Raw genomic sequence first — 13160 nt, 5'->3', positions numbered from 1 at the left:
CAAAACTTGTAAAAGGCGCCTCTGGCCACTGCTGCTACCTGTTTATCCAACAGAAGACCCGGGTTGGGGTGTCTCCTCTCCACTGGGAGACTGAAATGTTCTGCTACTGGTTTCTGGATGTTCTTATTTGTGACAGAAGATCTGAGATAATTTATTCTTTTGGTTAACCTGTTTGTCCGACACAATCACCCGAAGGAAACTGTTGACAGATGTCCATATGTATCACACTGGAGGATGAGTAAATGAATGAACCCCTTATGCTGTGGTTGGTGCTATTAAGTAAGGAGCCCTCTGCAGAGATTATGTTCTGTTTCATTCACATGAACCAGAAGATACTGAGCCACACATATCAGGAGTACAGGGGTCTCTGTGGTACACTCTATACTCATGGTCACCATCTCATGTGAATCGGGCAGTGAATGGAGCTTCTGTGTGGAAACTACTTCCAAGCATGCAAACCAGAACCTTGATTTTGCATTCCCAATATGTATGGCTGGCAGGCTTCCAGTTTGTACAAATGGAACAACATGGAACATCTGCTGAGAGCTACAGTGTTGTCTGAATACATATACAGACAAGAGTTAGTGTCAGGGTTTTTTCAGAGTTTGATTTCCAGGTTTGTGTCTCCGCTACGTGACCCATTGTTGCTAGTAAGAAGCTATCTTAGATCAGGGGGCTGTCTAAGGTTGCCAGCACCAGGTTGGGAAATTCCTGGAGATTTGAGGATGGATCTTTAGGAAGGGAAGGGACCTCAGCGGGGTATAATGCCATAGTTCCAGCCTCCAACACAGCCATTTTCTCCAGGGAACTGATCTCTGTAGTCTGGAGACCTTAATTCCAGGAGATCTCCAGGCCCCACCTGGGGATTGGCAACCCTAGGGCTGGCTGTGAGCAATGATAGGATTACGACCCAGGGTTTGTGAGATCCACTGTAAAAGAGAGTTGCTCCCCCTTGGAGGGACTGTAACATTAACCCTATTGTCTACTTTCCCCATCTGCCATCTTCTTAACAGATCACACGAGTCTTACCGTCCAACACCGAGGCCACACAACGTCCTCTCAATATGGCTGCCTCCTCCCCACCTGCCAACATGGACGAGGAAGTCATGTGCCCCATCTGCATGGAGTATCTGGAAGACCCGGTGTCTGTGGACTGCGGCCACAACTTCTGCCGGGGCTGCATCACCGACTTCTGCGAGAAATGGGAAGCGTGTGGACTCCTGAAGTGCCCCATCTGCAGAACCCACATCCAGAAGGAGAATTTCCGGCCAAACTGGCCTCTGGCGAATGTCGTCGCCAAGCTTAAATTCCTTGCCGTAAAGGAGAAGCTGTGCGAGAAACATCAGGAGACGCTCCTGCTGTTCTGCAAAGCAGATAGCCAGTTGGTGTGCCTGATGTGTGAGCGTTCTCCCGAACACAAGCAGCACGCTGTGGTTCTCGTGGAAGAGGCCGCCCACGAATACAGGGTAAGAAATCAAGTCGCTGGAATTTGGGGCAGTGGGATTTCCCCCCCTCCCCCCCTCGTAAATTGGACAGTGCTTCGTTCTTAGATAAAGAGATGTCAAAATTCTGTCTGGAATACAGATGCCCCATCACTAATCTCTGAAATGAAGTTAAAGAAAGCAAGAGTCCAGTAGCACCTTAAAGACTAACAAAATTTCTGTCGAGGTAAGAGCTTTTGTGAGCCAGTGGTTAAGAGAGGTGGTTGGAGCGGTAGACTCTGATCTGAAGAGCCAGGTTTGATTCCCCGCTCCTCCGCATGAGTGGCAGATGCTAATCTGGTGAACTGAGCTGGTTTCCCCACTCCTCCACATGAAGCCAGCTGGGTGACCTTCGGCTAGTCACAGCTCTCTTTGAGCTCTCTCAGCCCCACCTACAGCACAGGGTGTCTGTTGTGGGGAGGGGAAGGGAAGGTGATTGTAAGCCGGTTTGATTCTTCCTTAAGTGGTAGAGAAAGTTGGCATATAAAAAACGACTCTTCTTCTTCCTCTTCCTCTTCTTCTACTATCTTGTACTATCTTACAACCACCTTCACATAACAGGTATCTGAAGAAGTGAGCTGTGGATCACGAAAGCTCACACTCTGCCAGAAATGTTGTAAGTCTTTAAGGTGCTACTGGACTCTTGCTTTTTTCTACTGCTACAGACAAACACACTACCCGTTGTGATCTGTCTCTGAAATGAAGGTTCTTTCTCTCCTCAGTGGTGCTACAAACATACTCTGCACCTGTTGAAGAGCACTTCCTTCTGTTGTTACTGAATTTATTGGATACAGAAGGCAGAAATGGCCCCTTGTTCAGCCTGGGCACAATAATACTAGTATCCGGCAAGCCCTCACAAATCTACCAAGCATTTTTTCAGGGCTCTGCCTGAATCTCCTGCCATACCTGTCCCACATAAGCCCTTCCCTTCGTTCACTGCATGTGTATGGGCTCGTAGGGATTTCTTCTGTGTTTATTTTAAATTACCCTGTTTTCATTTAGAATTATAACTTCCAGAATTGCTGTACCGAGGAGGAGAGGGGGTTGATAAGGAGACTGTGGATTTGGATTGGGACTGTAACATAAGGGGAGGGGGTGTAATCTGGGTCATTGTGAGATGGTTATAAAAGTAAACCACTTATTGATACTTGATAGGCTGTTCTCCTGCAAGGGCACAAACCTTTCTCTTATTCCTGTACAGGAACAAATCAAGGCCCAGGTGAAGTCTCTGGAGAAAGAGAAAGAAATTCTTGTGCCTCAGAAACTGGCTGAAGAGATAGCAAGTCAAACGACTTTGGTAGATATTGTTTATTATAGCTCACGTGTTAGAGAAGAGTGTTAACTTGCAAACTCCTTATGCTTTTAATCAATGAGGCAACAGACATTTTGATATGGGACACGAGCATGTGTTGTTCTGTGGTGTCTATGGGCTAGTTCATACATGGAAGAGCATCACTTCATGAATGAAATTTCACATGGTGTCTTGAATGTAGGCTTACCAGGTCATCTGCTGTGGTGAGCAATCTTCCTTCCCATCAGTGGCTTTCTCATGCTCTGCACTCTCTTGCAGTGAGAGAAAATGGAGGGTTGATGTTATGGATGTGGAAATGTCATTTCTGGTCACCATGATGCTCTAGGAATTTTCCCCAACCTCTGTGGTCTTGACCATAGGGATTTGGGCGATTCCTAGAGCATCATGCAACTTGGTGATGTGACATCACCATATCATACACTGCTCCCCCATGCCCCACCCCCAAATGCTCCCAGGATCACCAGGTAAAGGCCCAACTCTGCATGTATGTGTGAATAAGAAATGGGCTCATATTACAGGTTGCATTCACACTGTGAAGATTCTTCATTTTACATTCACAGTCACTGCAAATGCAGAGGCATTTGCACTAGAAGTGAAGGATCCACATGGGAGTTTTCTGTGCATTTTTCTACATCAGCTACCATTGCCCCGACATTTCCCCCAACTGCATTATCAGAGAACTCCATTTAAAAAATAGGTTATTTCTATAGCTTTATAGAACTACATAGTTAATAGAGCTAAAGCAATTACTTTTTTAAAAGCCTTCAAAGAGGTAGTGGAGTAGGGAAAATGACAGCTGCAAAGGGCTGACTAAATGCAAACGGTGACATTGTGAGCTTTTTTGTTGGCTATAACCTATTACCATTTTTTTAAGCCAGCAAAAAGTCCTTCCAGTGGCAAAGGAATGGTAGGCACCATGGGATATGGAGGGGAAATGGCATCAGATGTGGGTGGAGAGGTTCAGGAATCTGGATCTTTCCATCTACATGTGGGCTAAACCACTATGATGCCAATGTTTCTGGAAACATCAGGCCAAAGCAGGTTCCAAAAACATCTGATCAAAGGGGGAGAAACGATGGAAGGCAGCAGACAGGGAACAGGAGGAGGAGGATGGTTTGTGGAGGCCCTGAGAAAACCCACCGCAGTTTGAAGTCAGGCAGATCAAATCATCCATGTGGCAGCAGGTTGGGTTGAAATATGTCCAGCCCAACATCCCCTCCTAGGTAGGCTGTGGTTAAGAATGCTATGGCGTGTGCCCTCTTGTCAAGACATAAGCAAGGCAGAAGTCATTCATTTTTGACTTCTCTTGATTGAACTTCATATTCCACTACTTTCCCTTCTCCCACTTTGTGTGTTTTCTCAGGCACAGATAGAAGCAGAGAAAGGAAAGATCAGGTCTGCTTTTGAACGAATGCGCAACTTCCTTGAAGAAAAGGAGGGCTTCTGGTTGGACCAGCTGGGAGATCTAGAGAAAGAGATCAAGAAGAAGTTCCAAGATAACATCACTAGAATTTCCCAGGAGATTACCCGCATCACTTACCTGATCAAAGACATGGAAGAAAAGTGCCAGCAGCCAGCTAGTGAATTCCTGCAGGTGAGACCTAAGACATCTTGCCAGTCCCTTAGGAGGAAAGAAAACATGGTCCTGGAGTCAACAATTGATTTTCCCAGATTTGGAAGAAGCAAATTACTCTGCTAGAATAAGAAGAAGCCCAGTTTGTCTTCCCTCTTTGTAGTCAAGACCCACTTCTCTCTTTCTCTCTTTCAGAATATCAAACGTACCATGAGCAGGTAAGTGGATCTTTCTTGCTTCAGTTTTGCCAGCGTGGTATAGTGGTTAAGAGCGGTGGTTTGGAGCAGTGGACTCTGTTTTGGAGAACTGGGTTTGATTCCCCACTCCTCCACATGAATGTTGGAGGCTAATCCGTCAAATTGGATTTGTTTCCCCACTCCTCTACATGAAGCCAGCTGGGTGACCTTGGGCTAGTCACAGTTTTCTTAGAGCTCTCTCAGCCCCACTTACCTCACAGGGTGTCTGTTGTGGGCAGGGGGAAGGTGATTGTAAGCTGTTTTGAGTCTTCCTTAAGCGGTAGAGAAAGTCAGCATATAAAAACCAACTCTTCTTCATCATCCTATGGAAGAATTTCTTGCCTTATTTTAAAACACACACACAATTCTACAAATAAGGATCATAAACTTCTATGGATGCAAGCAATACTTAGAAACTCTTCTTTTCTTGGGGACCCTATGAAGGATACTGATATTTTATTTCCCACACAACATCAGATCCTAAGGATATAACAATTACATCCTTAGGTTCTGACACCCTTCACATTTGGGGGAAGGGATTGGAGCCTTTTATCCAGGCAGTCTGGCCACAGTTCTGTGCGTCATCAGAAATTAAGTGCCTTCCTCTACTGTGTGAACTGCCTTCTACTAAGTCAAGTCTTTGAGTCATCAAGCCAAGCACTTTCTCCTCCAATGGGTCTCAGATGGGAATCTTTCCAATTTTTTCCTGGGACTCCTCAGGTGGGAATCTTTCTAAATCTTTAATGGGATTACAAGGTTTGAACCCACAAACATGCCAAACATGTAATCTACTGCTGAGCAATGGAAACCTGTCCTGTGTCTTCACAAATTCTCCTCACATTGCTTCTGTTTGACTGCCTAATCCTTAGGGTTGCCAACAACCTGGAAAAAATGTCCTGTCCCTTTAAATAGAGTCTTAAGACGCTATTAAAATGCAGGACATTTTTTTTTCTTCAGGCTGTTGGCAATCCTATCCTACAAAGAGCAGAAAAGGAAGTATTATGAGGCCTGGAGAACAGTTAAACCCACTAATGGGAAGAGCAACCCTTTAAGGATTGATACACAAAGTCAGAACCCTCACTTGCAAACACCATCTTTTATTCTAGTTGATGTTGCCGCTAAGGAGAAAAAACTCTGTACTAGTTGTCCCACAGAAAAGCCAAATTGATTTGAGTACAGCCTGCATATGCAGATTTCAAATGGGGCACCTAACCACAAAGTCGATCTTCTTTTGACCAAACAAGCACCCTGCCATTTCATGCCAAAAGATTGCCGAAGGGGAACATGTTTTCATGGTTTCTTAAACGCAATGATCTTCCCTTCTAGATATGAAAAGAAATCAGCGGAGCATCTGGTAGACCATATTCCTGGACTGGAAGACAGAGTCCACATTTACTTTCAGAAAAATTCTGCTCTAGAAGACACTATGGGAAAATTTGCAGGTATTCAGCAAAACAGGGAGGGGTAAAGATGAGTCTTGGACAGTTTTCCATTTTCTGGTTGGTTGCAAGAAAAGTCAGTTATTTGTTAAAGAAATGAAATAATTTCAAGAACTATTGCCCCTTCCATTACCTGCTGGATTTTGTTTTCAGGACAAAAAAAATGACATATTATGATGGCCTGAATGAATTTTCCACTTTTTTCTCCCTTATAACAGAATCTATGGAGCAAACCCTAAACAAAGGTAATTTTTCTGGATCCAAAGGATAAAGGAAATTTTTGACAGTGCCTGACAAATGTTAAGGAGGTGAAATAAGCATCTGGAGACGGAACTGCAAAATTATACACTAGAGGGCCTTTCTACACCTATATCCATTAGCTCTGCTGAAGGGAACTCATTCACTTGTCACCGGGAGATAGAATCAGAATGCTAGTTCCACATGGCACTTAACTGAGTATAGTGCATCATTAAGTGTGTCATAATAGGCCTGGATCCTAATCCACTATGGAAGCTTGCATGGTGACCTTGGGCCAGTCACTCTCTTAGCCTAACCTACCTCACAGGATTGTTGTTGTCTGGATAAAAAGGAGGAGGGAAGAAAGGTGCTTTAAATTGCTTTGGGTCTCCATAGCAGGGATTCCTGAAGTCAGTCAATTGTGAAGCCAGTCAATTTAATTACTACTTTTTTTTTCTTTGAGGCAAAACCCCCGAAAAGGATTCTTAAATAACTGTAATTTTTATGATTTCTTTAAAAAAATTAATTAGAAATCCATTGTGGTTGCAATGAGAAAAATTAGTCATTAAGACTTTACACACACACACACACTCACTCCATGCACAATGAATATTAGACTGAAAAATGGAAATTATTTCAAAATGGGAGGAAAATTTAAAGGGTCACTGAGAATCCTCGTTAGTCCTTTTGTAAACTCACACATGGATAGCAGGTGCGGCAAATGCCTTTTAAAAATCTTCCCAAATCAAGTCTCAAAACAGATGGGAAAATAACACACACACACAAAAATGCTGGAGGGTAATAATTTGCCAATAATATTGACACGATTCTTCATCAACAATGGGTGAAGAAATTATCTCTAGTCCAGTCTAAAAGGAGGCAACCATAGGCTACATTCAAAATATGACAAAACCATGGTTTATTCTCACTATGGTTAGCTTGTGAAACCAGGATTCAGTTTGGCAGATCACGCCAATCTGGGCTTTGCCTCAACAAATGCAGGTAGGGTTGCCAGCTATAAGCTGGGAAATTCCTGGAGATTTGTGGGTGGAACCTAGGGAGGGTAGGATTTGTGGTGAATGCCATAGACTCCACCCTCCAAAGCAGCTATTTTCTCCAAGGGAATTGATCTCTGTTGTCTGGAGATCAGTTATAATTCCGGGAGATCTCCAGTCACCACCTAGAGGTTGGCTACCCTAAAATCACCTTAGCAGAGCCAAGAGACAAGCCAAGAAGTCTGTATTCACACATCATGTGAAACTATAGTTAATTCAGGCTAATAAACCCTCAAACCATAGTTTCACATCCTGGTTTGATAGACCCTAACTAGCCATAGCTAGTACAAAAATAAAACTAGGAGTCCAGTGGTACCATAAAGGCTAACTAAATGTATTCTAGCATAAGCTTTCATGGGTCGGAGCTCTCTTCATCAGATCCAGGATTATCATAGCTAGTGGAGTGCCCATGCTCAGACAATTACATTAACCATAGTTAGTTTCATTAAACCACGGTTCCACACGATGTCTGATCCAAGCTCCAGTCTTCATTTATATACTGATCTTAATTATGAGTCTTGTGTGACAGGGGTTTTCAAACATGATTCTACACTTTCTTACATATATATGATGATCTGAATACATTTCTTACCCTTCACATTATAGAGGCTCTGGAGCAAACACTGAAGAAAGGTAATTTTCTTGGACTGAATAAGAAATGTTAGTGCTTGAGGCAGTAATGGGAAGAGGTATCCTCTGGGCTTGACCCGGGTGCTCCTGGCTAGCCCAATCTTGTCAAATCTTGGAAGTTAACCAGAGTCAACCCTGGTTAGTTCTTGGATGGGAGACCACCAAGGAAGTCCAGGGTTGCTATGCAGAGGCCGGCAGTGGCAAACCACCTTTGCTCATCTCTTGCTTTGAAAATCCTATAGGTTTGACTTCAACATAACAGCACTTTCCACCCCCATCCTCTGCTAATTTAAATTGTATTTTAAATTATATTTTAATGTGTTATTGTTTTTATTATGTTTTAAATTGTGTAAGCCGCTCTGAGCCCAACGTTCGGGTTGGGGAGAGCGGGGTAGAAATGCAATAAAATAAATAAATAATAAATAATTTGTAGTGGCTCCATATGGCAATCTGAACAACGCTGAATTCAGTATAGGCCTGATTTGAATACTTAGAAATGAGGAATTTAGTGTAAAAGGGTGTTTAAAAAAACACAAATGACATACAGCTATATGTCTGAGCGGCTGACATTACATTTTTCTTCCTCGTAATAGGGGCGCGGAAGAAAACGCTGAGTAAAGGTAAATCTCTGGGAATACGTGAGAAGGGAAATTATGAATGGGGTGGTGTTTGTGAGAGAGTGGAACAAGTAAGGGGACCGACCGTCAGCTAACATTTTGGAAACCATATCCAACACCACCTCAAAGAAGTTAATTTGGTGTATGTCTAATTTGAATGCTGATCCTAACGAAGAATTTGATGCATGACAACAAGCTTTGTGCATGAAGTGATACACTGCTATTGCAGTCTGATTTAGGCTTGCCAGGCCCCACAGCTCCACCGGTGGGAGCTTTGCGGGGCTGTGGCGGACGTGCGCTGTGCGCGTGCGGGCCTGGTGCAGCACGCATGCGCACCCCACGCGACGCGCCTACGTCACTTCCGAGTTTACCCAGAAGCGACATGGACGCTCTAGCGGTTTTGGCCAAAACGCTATGGTTTTTCCATAGAGTTTTAGCCAAGGTTGCCAGAGCGTCCGCATCGCTTCACGGTAAACCTGGAAGTGGCGCATGCACTCTGTGCCCGCCAGCCCTCAGCTGGTCAGTGGGCAGCCCGGTGGATTGGTGGGATTTTACCCGCCACCACCGGGCACCTGGCAGCCCTAGTCTGACTTCAATTTCTCACTTTCTCCTTCTTCAAACAGGGCCCCTGAAGATATGGAATAAAGGTAATTCTTCAGGACTAAACAAGAAGGGAAATTTTTAAGGGGTGTATGTGCTTGAGCAGTTTTGAGGAGGAAACCTCAATGTTAACCCTTGAAGACCACATCTGAAAATGAGTATCTGACAACTTAGGAAACAATGACTCTTAAATGAATTCAGCATATTTCTAATATAAATGCTGATCAGGATGAGGGACCTCATGTGGGAGGTCCTTTTCAAACATAATATGAAGCATTGCTAAACAGAGAGAGGTCTGACTTTAAATTACTTTTTCTGTCTTTCACATAACAGGATCTGTGTACAAAGGTAATTCTGAGGAACTGAATGATGGACATCTTACTGGTATGAGAGAGGGAACCAGGGGGAGGGAATTGTCTGGGAAACCATAACCAGCAACCTCAAAACAATTCAAACAGAATGAATGGTTTTATTTGCATTTAGCCATAGGCCATTACAAACATATCAAGGTATCCAAAACAATTCCCTGCTCCAGTCTTGTCCTAATTTATTTCCTGATTTTTAAAAGGGTTTCAGAGGGACCACTTTTTGGAGGAGGGGTTAATTAAATATGACACACTGATGACTTGATGTTAAATTTGTGAATCTTTCCTCCACTTTACAGCACCTGTGACTAAAGCACTAAACAAAGGTAAAACTCTACCAGGAGTCAAAAGAAGATGAGCAACATTTGATAAAGTGACAGGGACTCAACAGCAATCTTTTGTTTGTGGGTTTAATCAGGTTACATTAGGCGAAGAGAGCCAACATGGTGTAGTGGTTAGAGCATTAGACTAGGATCTGGGAGACTCAGGTTGGAATTTCCACTCTGCCATGGACGCTTGCTGGACACACTCTGAGCCAGACCTACGTCACAGGATTGTTGTGACGATAAAATGGAGCACAATCTAAGCCACTTTGGGTCCCCACTAGGCAGAAACACAGGATATAAGTGAAGAAAAATAAAATATTTTACAATAAAATTAATGGAGTGGGGGGATTCAGTTAAATAAAGCGAATCACATGAGAGCCAGTGTGGTGCAGTGGTTAAGAGCGGTGGTTTGGAGCAGTGGACTCTGATCTGGAGAACTTGGTTTGATTCCCCACTCCTCCACGTGAACGGCGGAGGCTACTCTGTGAACTAGATTTGTTTCCCCACTCCTCCACATGAAGCCAGCTGGGTGACCTTGGGCTAGTCACAGGTCTTAGAGCTCTCTGAGCCCCACCTACCTCACAGGGTGTCTGTTGAGGGGAGGGGAGGGGAAGGTGATTGTAAGCCAGTTTTGATTTTCCCTTAAGTGGTAGAGAAAGTCGGCATATAAAAACCAACTCTCCTTCTTCTTCTTAATTCCCCCCTCTACTCACAGAACACTGAAGCAGTAACTGAGCTAACTAGAGTAGAGTGGAGACTGATCCCAGGGCAGCCACAGAATGAGAGTTTGTGTAGTGGTCAAGTAAAGTCTCTAGCTCAAATCATACATCAACTTCCAGCCCAGAAGCCGGCCCTGGGCAAATCTGTTATTGGGGGATAAAAACATTGGCCTCTTCTATACTAACACAAGGAGTGTTGTAGAACAGTTTAGAATTTAAATGCAAATACAAGCATACCTCGGAGATATTGCGGATTTGGTTCCAGACCACCGCAACAAAGCGAGTCACGTGAATTTTTTTGGGTTCCCATTGCATATAAAAGTTATGTTTACACTGTGTGTGTGTGTGTGTTAACTGTCGTCAAGTCGCTTCCGACTCATGGCAACCCTATGAATGAAAGTCCTCCAAAATGTCCTATCTTTGACAGCCTTGCTCAGATCTTGCAAACTGAAGGCTGTGGCTTCCTTCTTTATTGAGTCAATCCATCTCTTGTTTACACTATACTGTAGTCTATTAAGTATGCAATAGCATTATGTCTAAAAAAAACCCCAATGTACTGTAATAATAATGAAATAATGAAAAGGTTTGAAATAGTATGAGAATTACCAAAATGTGACAAGGAGACATGAACACATGCTGTTGAGAAAATGGTGCCGATAGACTTGCTTGAAAACGCAATATATGCGAAGCACAATAAAATGAGGTGTGCCTGTATGCATATATTAAAGAATGATTTACCATTAGGTCCAGAACCAACATGATCAAGGCCTTACCAACCAGCATCACCGCTGCCTTAGCTGGAAGCTTTCAGCTGGTTCCTTCTTAGCTACTTGACTAAGCACCAGGTCAGGATTGAGACATCTGCCTCCAGAGGCTTAGTTAATAAAATACAGAGCTGTCATCAGCATATTGATGACACCCAACTCCAAAGCTACATGATCTCTCCTTGCAGCTGAACGTAGATATTAATAGTTAAGAGGACTGCTTTCATGTGAAGAAGTAGAGAAATTCTTCTCCCTGAAGTCAGTAGGCTTAGAAGTATGTAACTGTGCCTAGGAGGGCACTGTAAACTCCTAAGGCCTATAGTCCTGTTCTAAATGGGCAATTGGGCTGTGTTTAGTGCCACCCCATTCTATAATGTTAAGACTGTGTAGTGTCCATTTTTGACATGGGGTTAAAAACTAATGATCAGTATAAAATATCCCAGTCACAGCTGAGAGAAACATTCCATTTCTCTGGTCACCAAGATAATTCACAGTGGGTAGCCGTGTTAGTCTGTCTGCAGTAGTAGAAAAGGGCAAGAGTCCAGTAGCACCTTAAAGACTAACAAAAATATTTTCTGGTAGGGTATGAGCTTTCGTGAGCCACATGCCCTTTTCTACTTCTGGTCACCAAGAAAGGGTGGCAAAAACCGTGCTGGTGATACAGCTGTTTGGAGCAATCCTTTTTCCTGACTCCATCCAACCGCCTCTTTCCTTCTCTCTCTGTCCTTCAGTGAAGGTGATTCTGGATCCAAGCACAGCTCATCCCTCCCTCCTTCTGTCTGATGATCTCAGGAGCGTGAGATGGGAAGACAAATACCAGTATCTGCCCGACAGCCCTGAGCGATTTGAGTTTATGCCGTGCGTACTGGGCTGTGAGAAATTCTCTTCGGGGAAACACTGGTGGGAGGTGGAAGTGGAGGAGGAGGAGGAGAGGGCGATGTGGGCCCTGGGGGTCGCCAAAGAATCCGTGGCACGGAAGAAAGAGATCCGTGTTAGCGTCGATGATGGGATCTTTGCTGCCGGGAAAACATCCGTGCTCTTACCTTGTCAACTCGGCGCCTTTACTTCCCCCAAGACGACCCCTTTGATCTTGAGACATCCACTCAAGAAGATCCGAATATCTTTGGACTACGAAGAGGGCCAAGTGGGATTCTATGACGCAGAAACCAATGACTGGATTTTCACTTTCCATTCAGCCTCATTCTCTGGGGAGAGGGTTCTCCCCTATTTCTGGGTGGGGAGAGGAGTCAAGCTGAAGTGCTGAATCAGGAATCCTTTATTTATCACTACCTCTCAGGCCTCTGCCAAAAGGAACTATAATCCTAAGAATTTTCGAGCAGGATTTCCAATACCCAATCACTGAATCCTCCATCTGTGAGGCAAGAGCAATGGAAGTAAATAGTATCTATGTAAAAAAAAAAGGGGGGGATAAATAAAACAAGGTTCAAAGCAGCATTTTATTGCAGTGCTTATAAATAATTATTTATCCCAAAATGTAAAAGAAACAGCAGCAGCCACATTTGGGGGGGGCGGGGGCTAACAAGGTCGATTCAGAAGTAAGTCCCATATTAGTCAATGGGGTTACTCCCAGAAAACTGTCCTTGAGGTTGCAACCTGAATTACCTGTATTTTGGCGCCATTCCTGTGCCTTTTTAGGCTGTATGACAGGCAGATAAGACTTTTCCATCACTGCATCTGTTAGGTTCTGCTTGTCATTTTATGTATTTATTTAATTAAAGCAGGGGTGTCAAACTGGCGGCCCGCGGGCCGGATCCAGCCCCCGGAGGGCTGTTCACCAGCCCACGA

General features: G+C 43.9%; 1 protein-coding gene across 1 annotated transcript; it reads left to right on the top strand.

The window, feature by feature from the left end:
• Window positions 1-1064: 1064 nt before the first annotated feature.
• LOC130473475 (zinc finger protein RFP-like) lies at window positions 1065-12618 on the top strand. The gene is made up of 7 exons (XM_056845007.1): window positions 1065-1466; window positions 2683-2760; window positions 4157-4387; window positions 4562-4584; window positions 5929-6044; window positions 9514-9564; window positions 12086-12618. The coding sequence occupies exons 1-7, from the start codon at window positions 1065-1067 to the stop codon at window positions 12616-12618; spliced, it is 1434 nt and encodes a 477-aa protein (XP_056700985.1).
• Window positions 12619-13160: the final 542 nt, after the last annotated feature.

Source organism: Euleptes europaea, chromosome 1 (assembly GCF_029931775.1).
Source record: "Euleptes europaea isolate rEulEur1 chromosome 1, rEulEur1.hap1, whole genome shotgun sequence".
Classification (NCBI taxonomy): Eukaryota; Metazoa; Chordata; class Lepidosauria; order Squamata; family Sphaerodactylidae; genus Euleptes; species Euleptes europaea.
The sequence above is the reverse complement of the archived record's forward strand: the minus strand, read 5'-3'. Positions and strand labels throughout refer to the sequence as shown.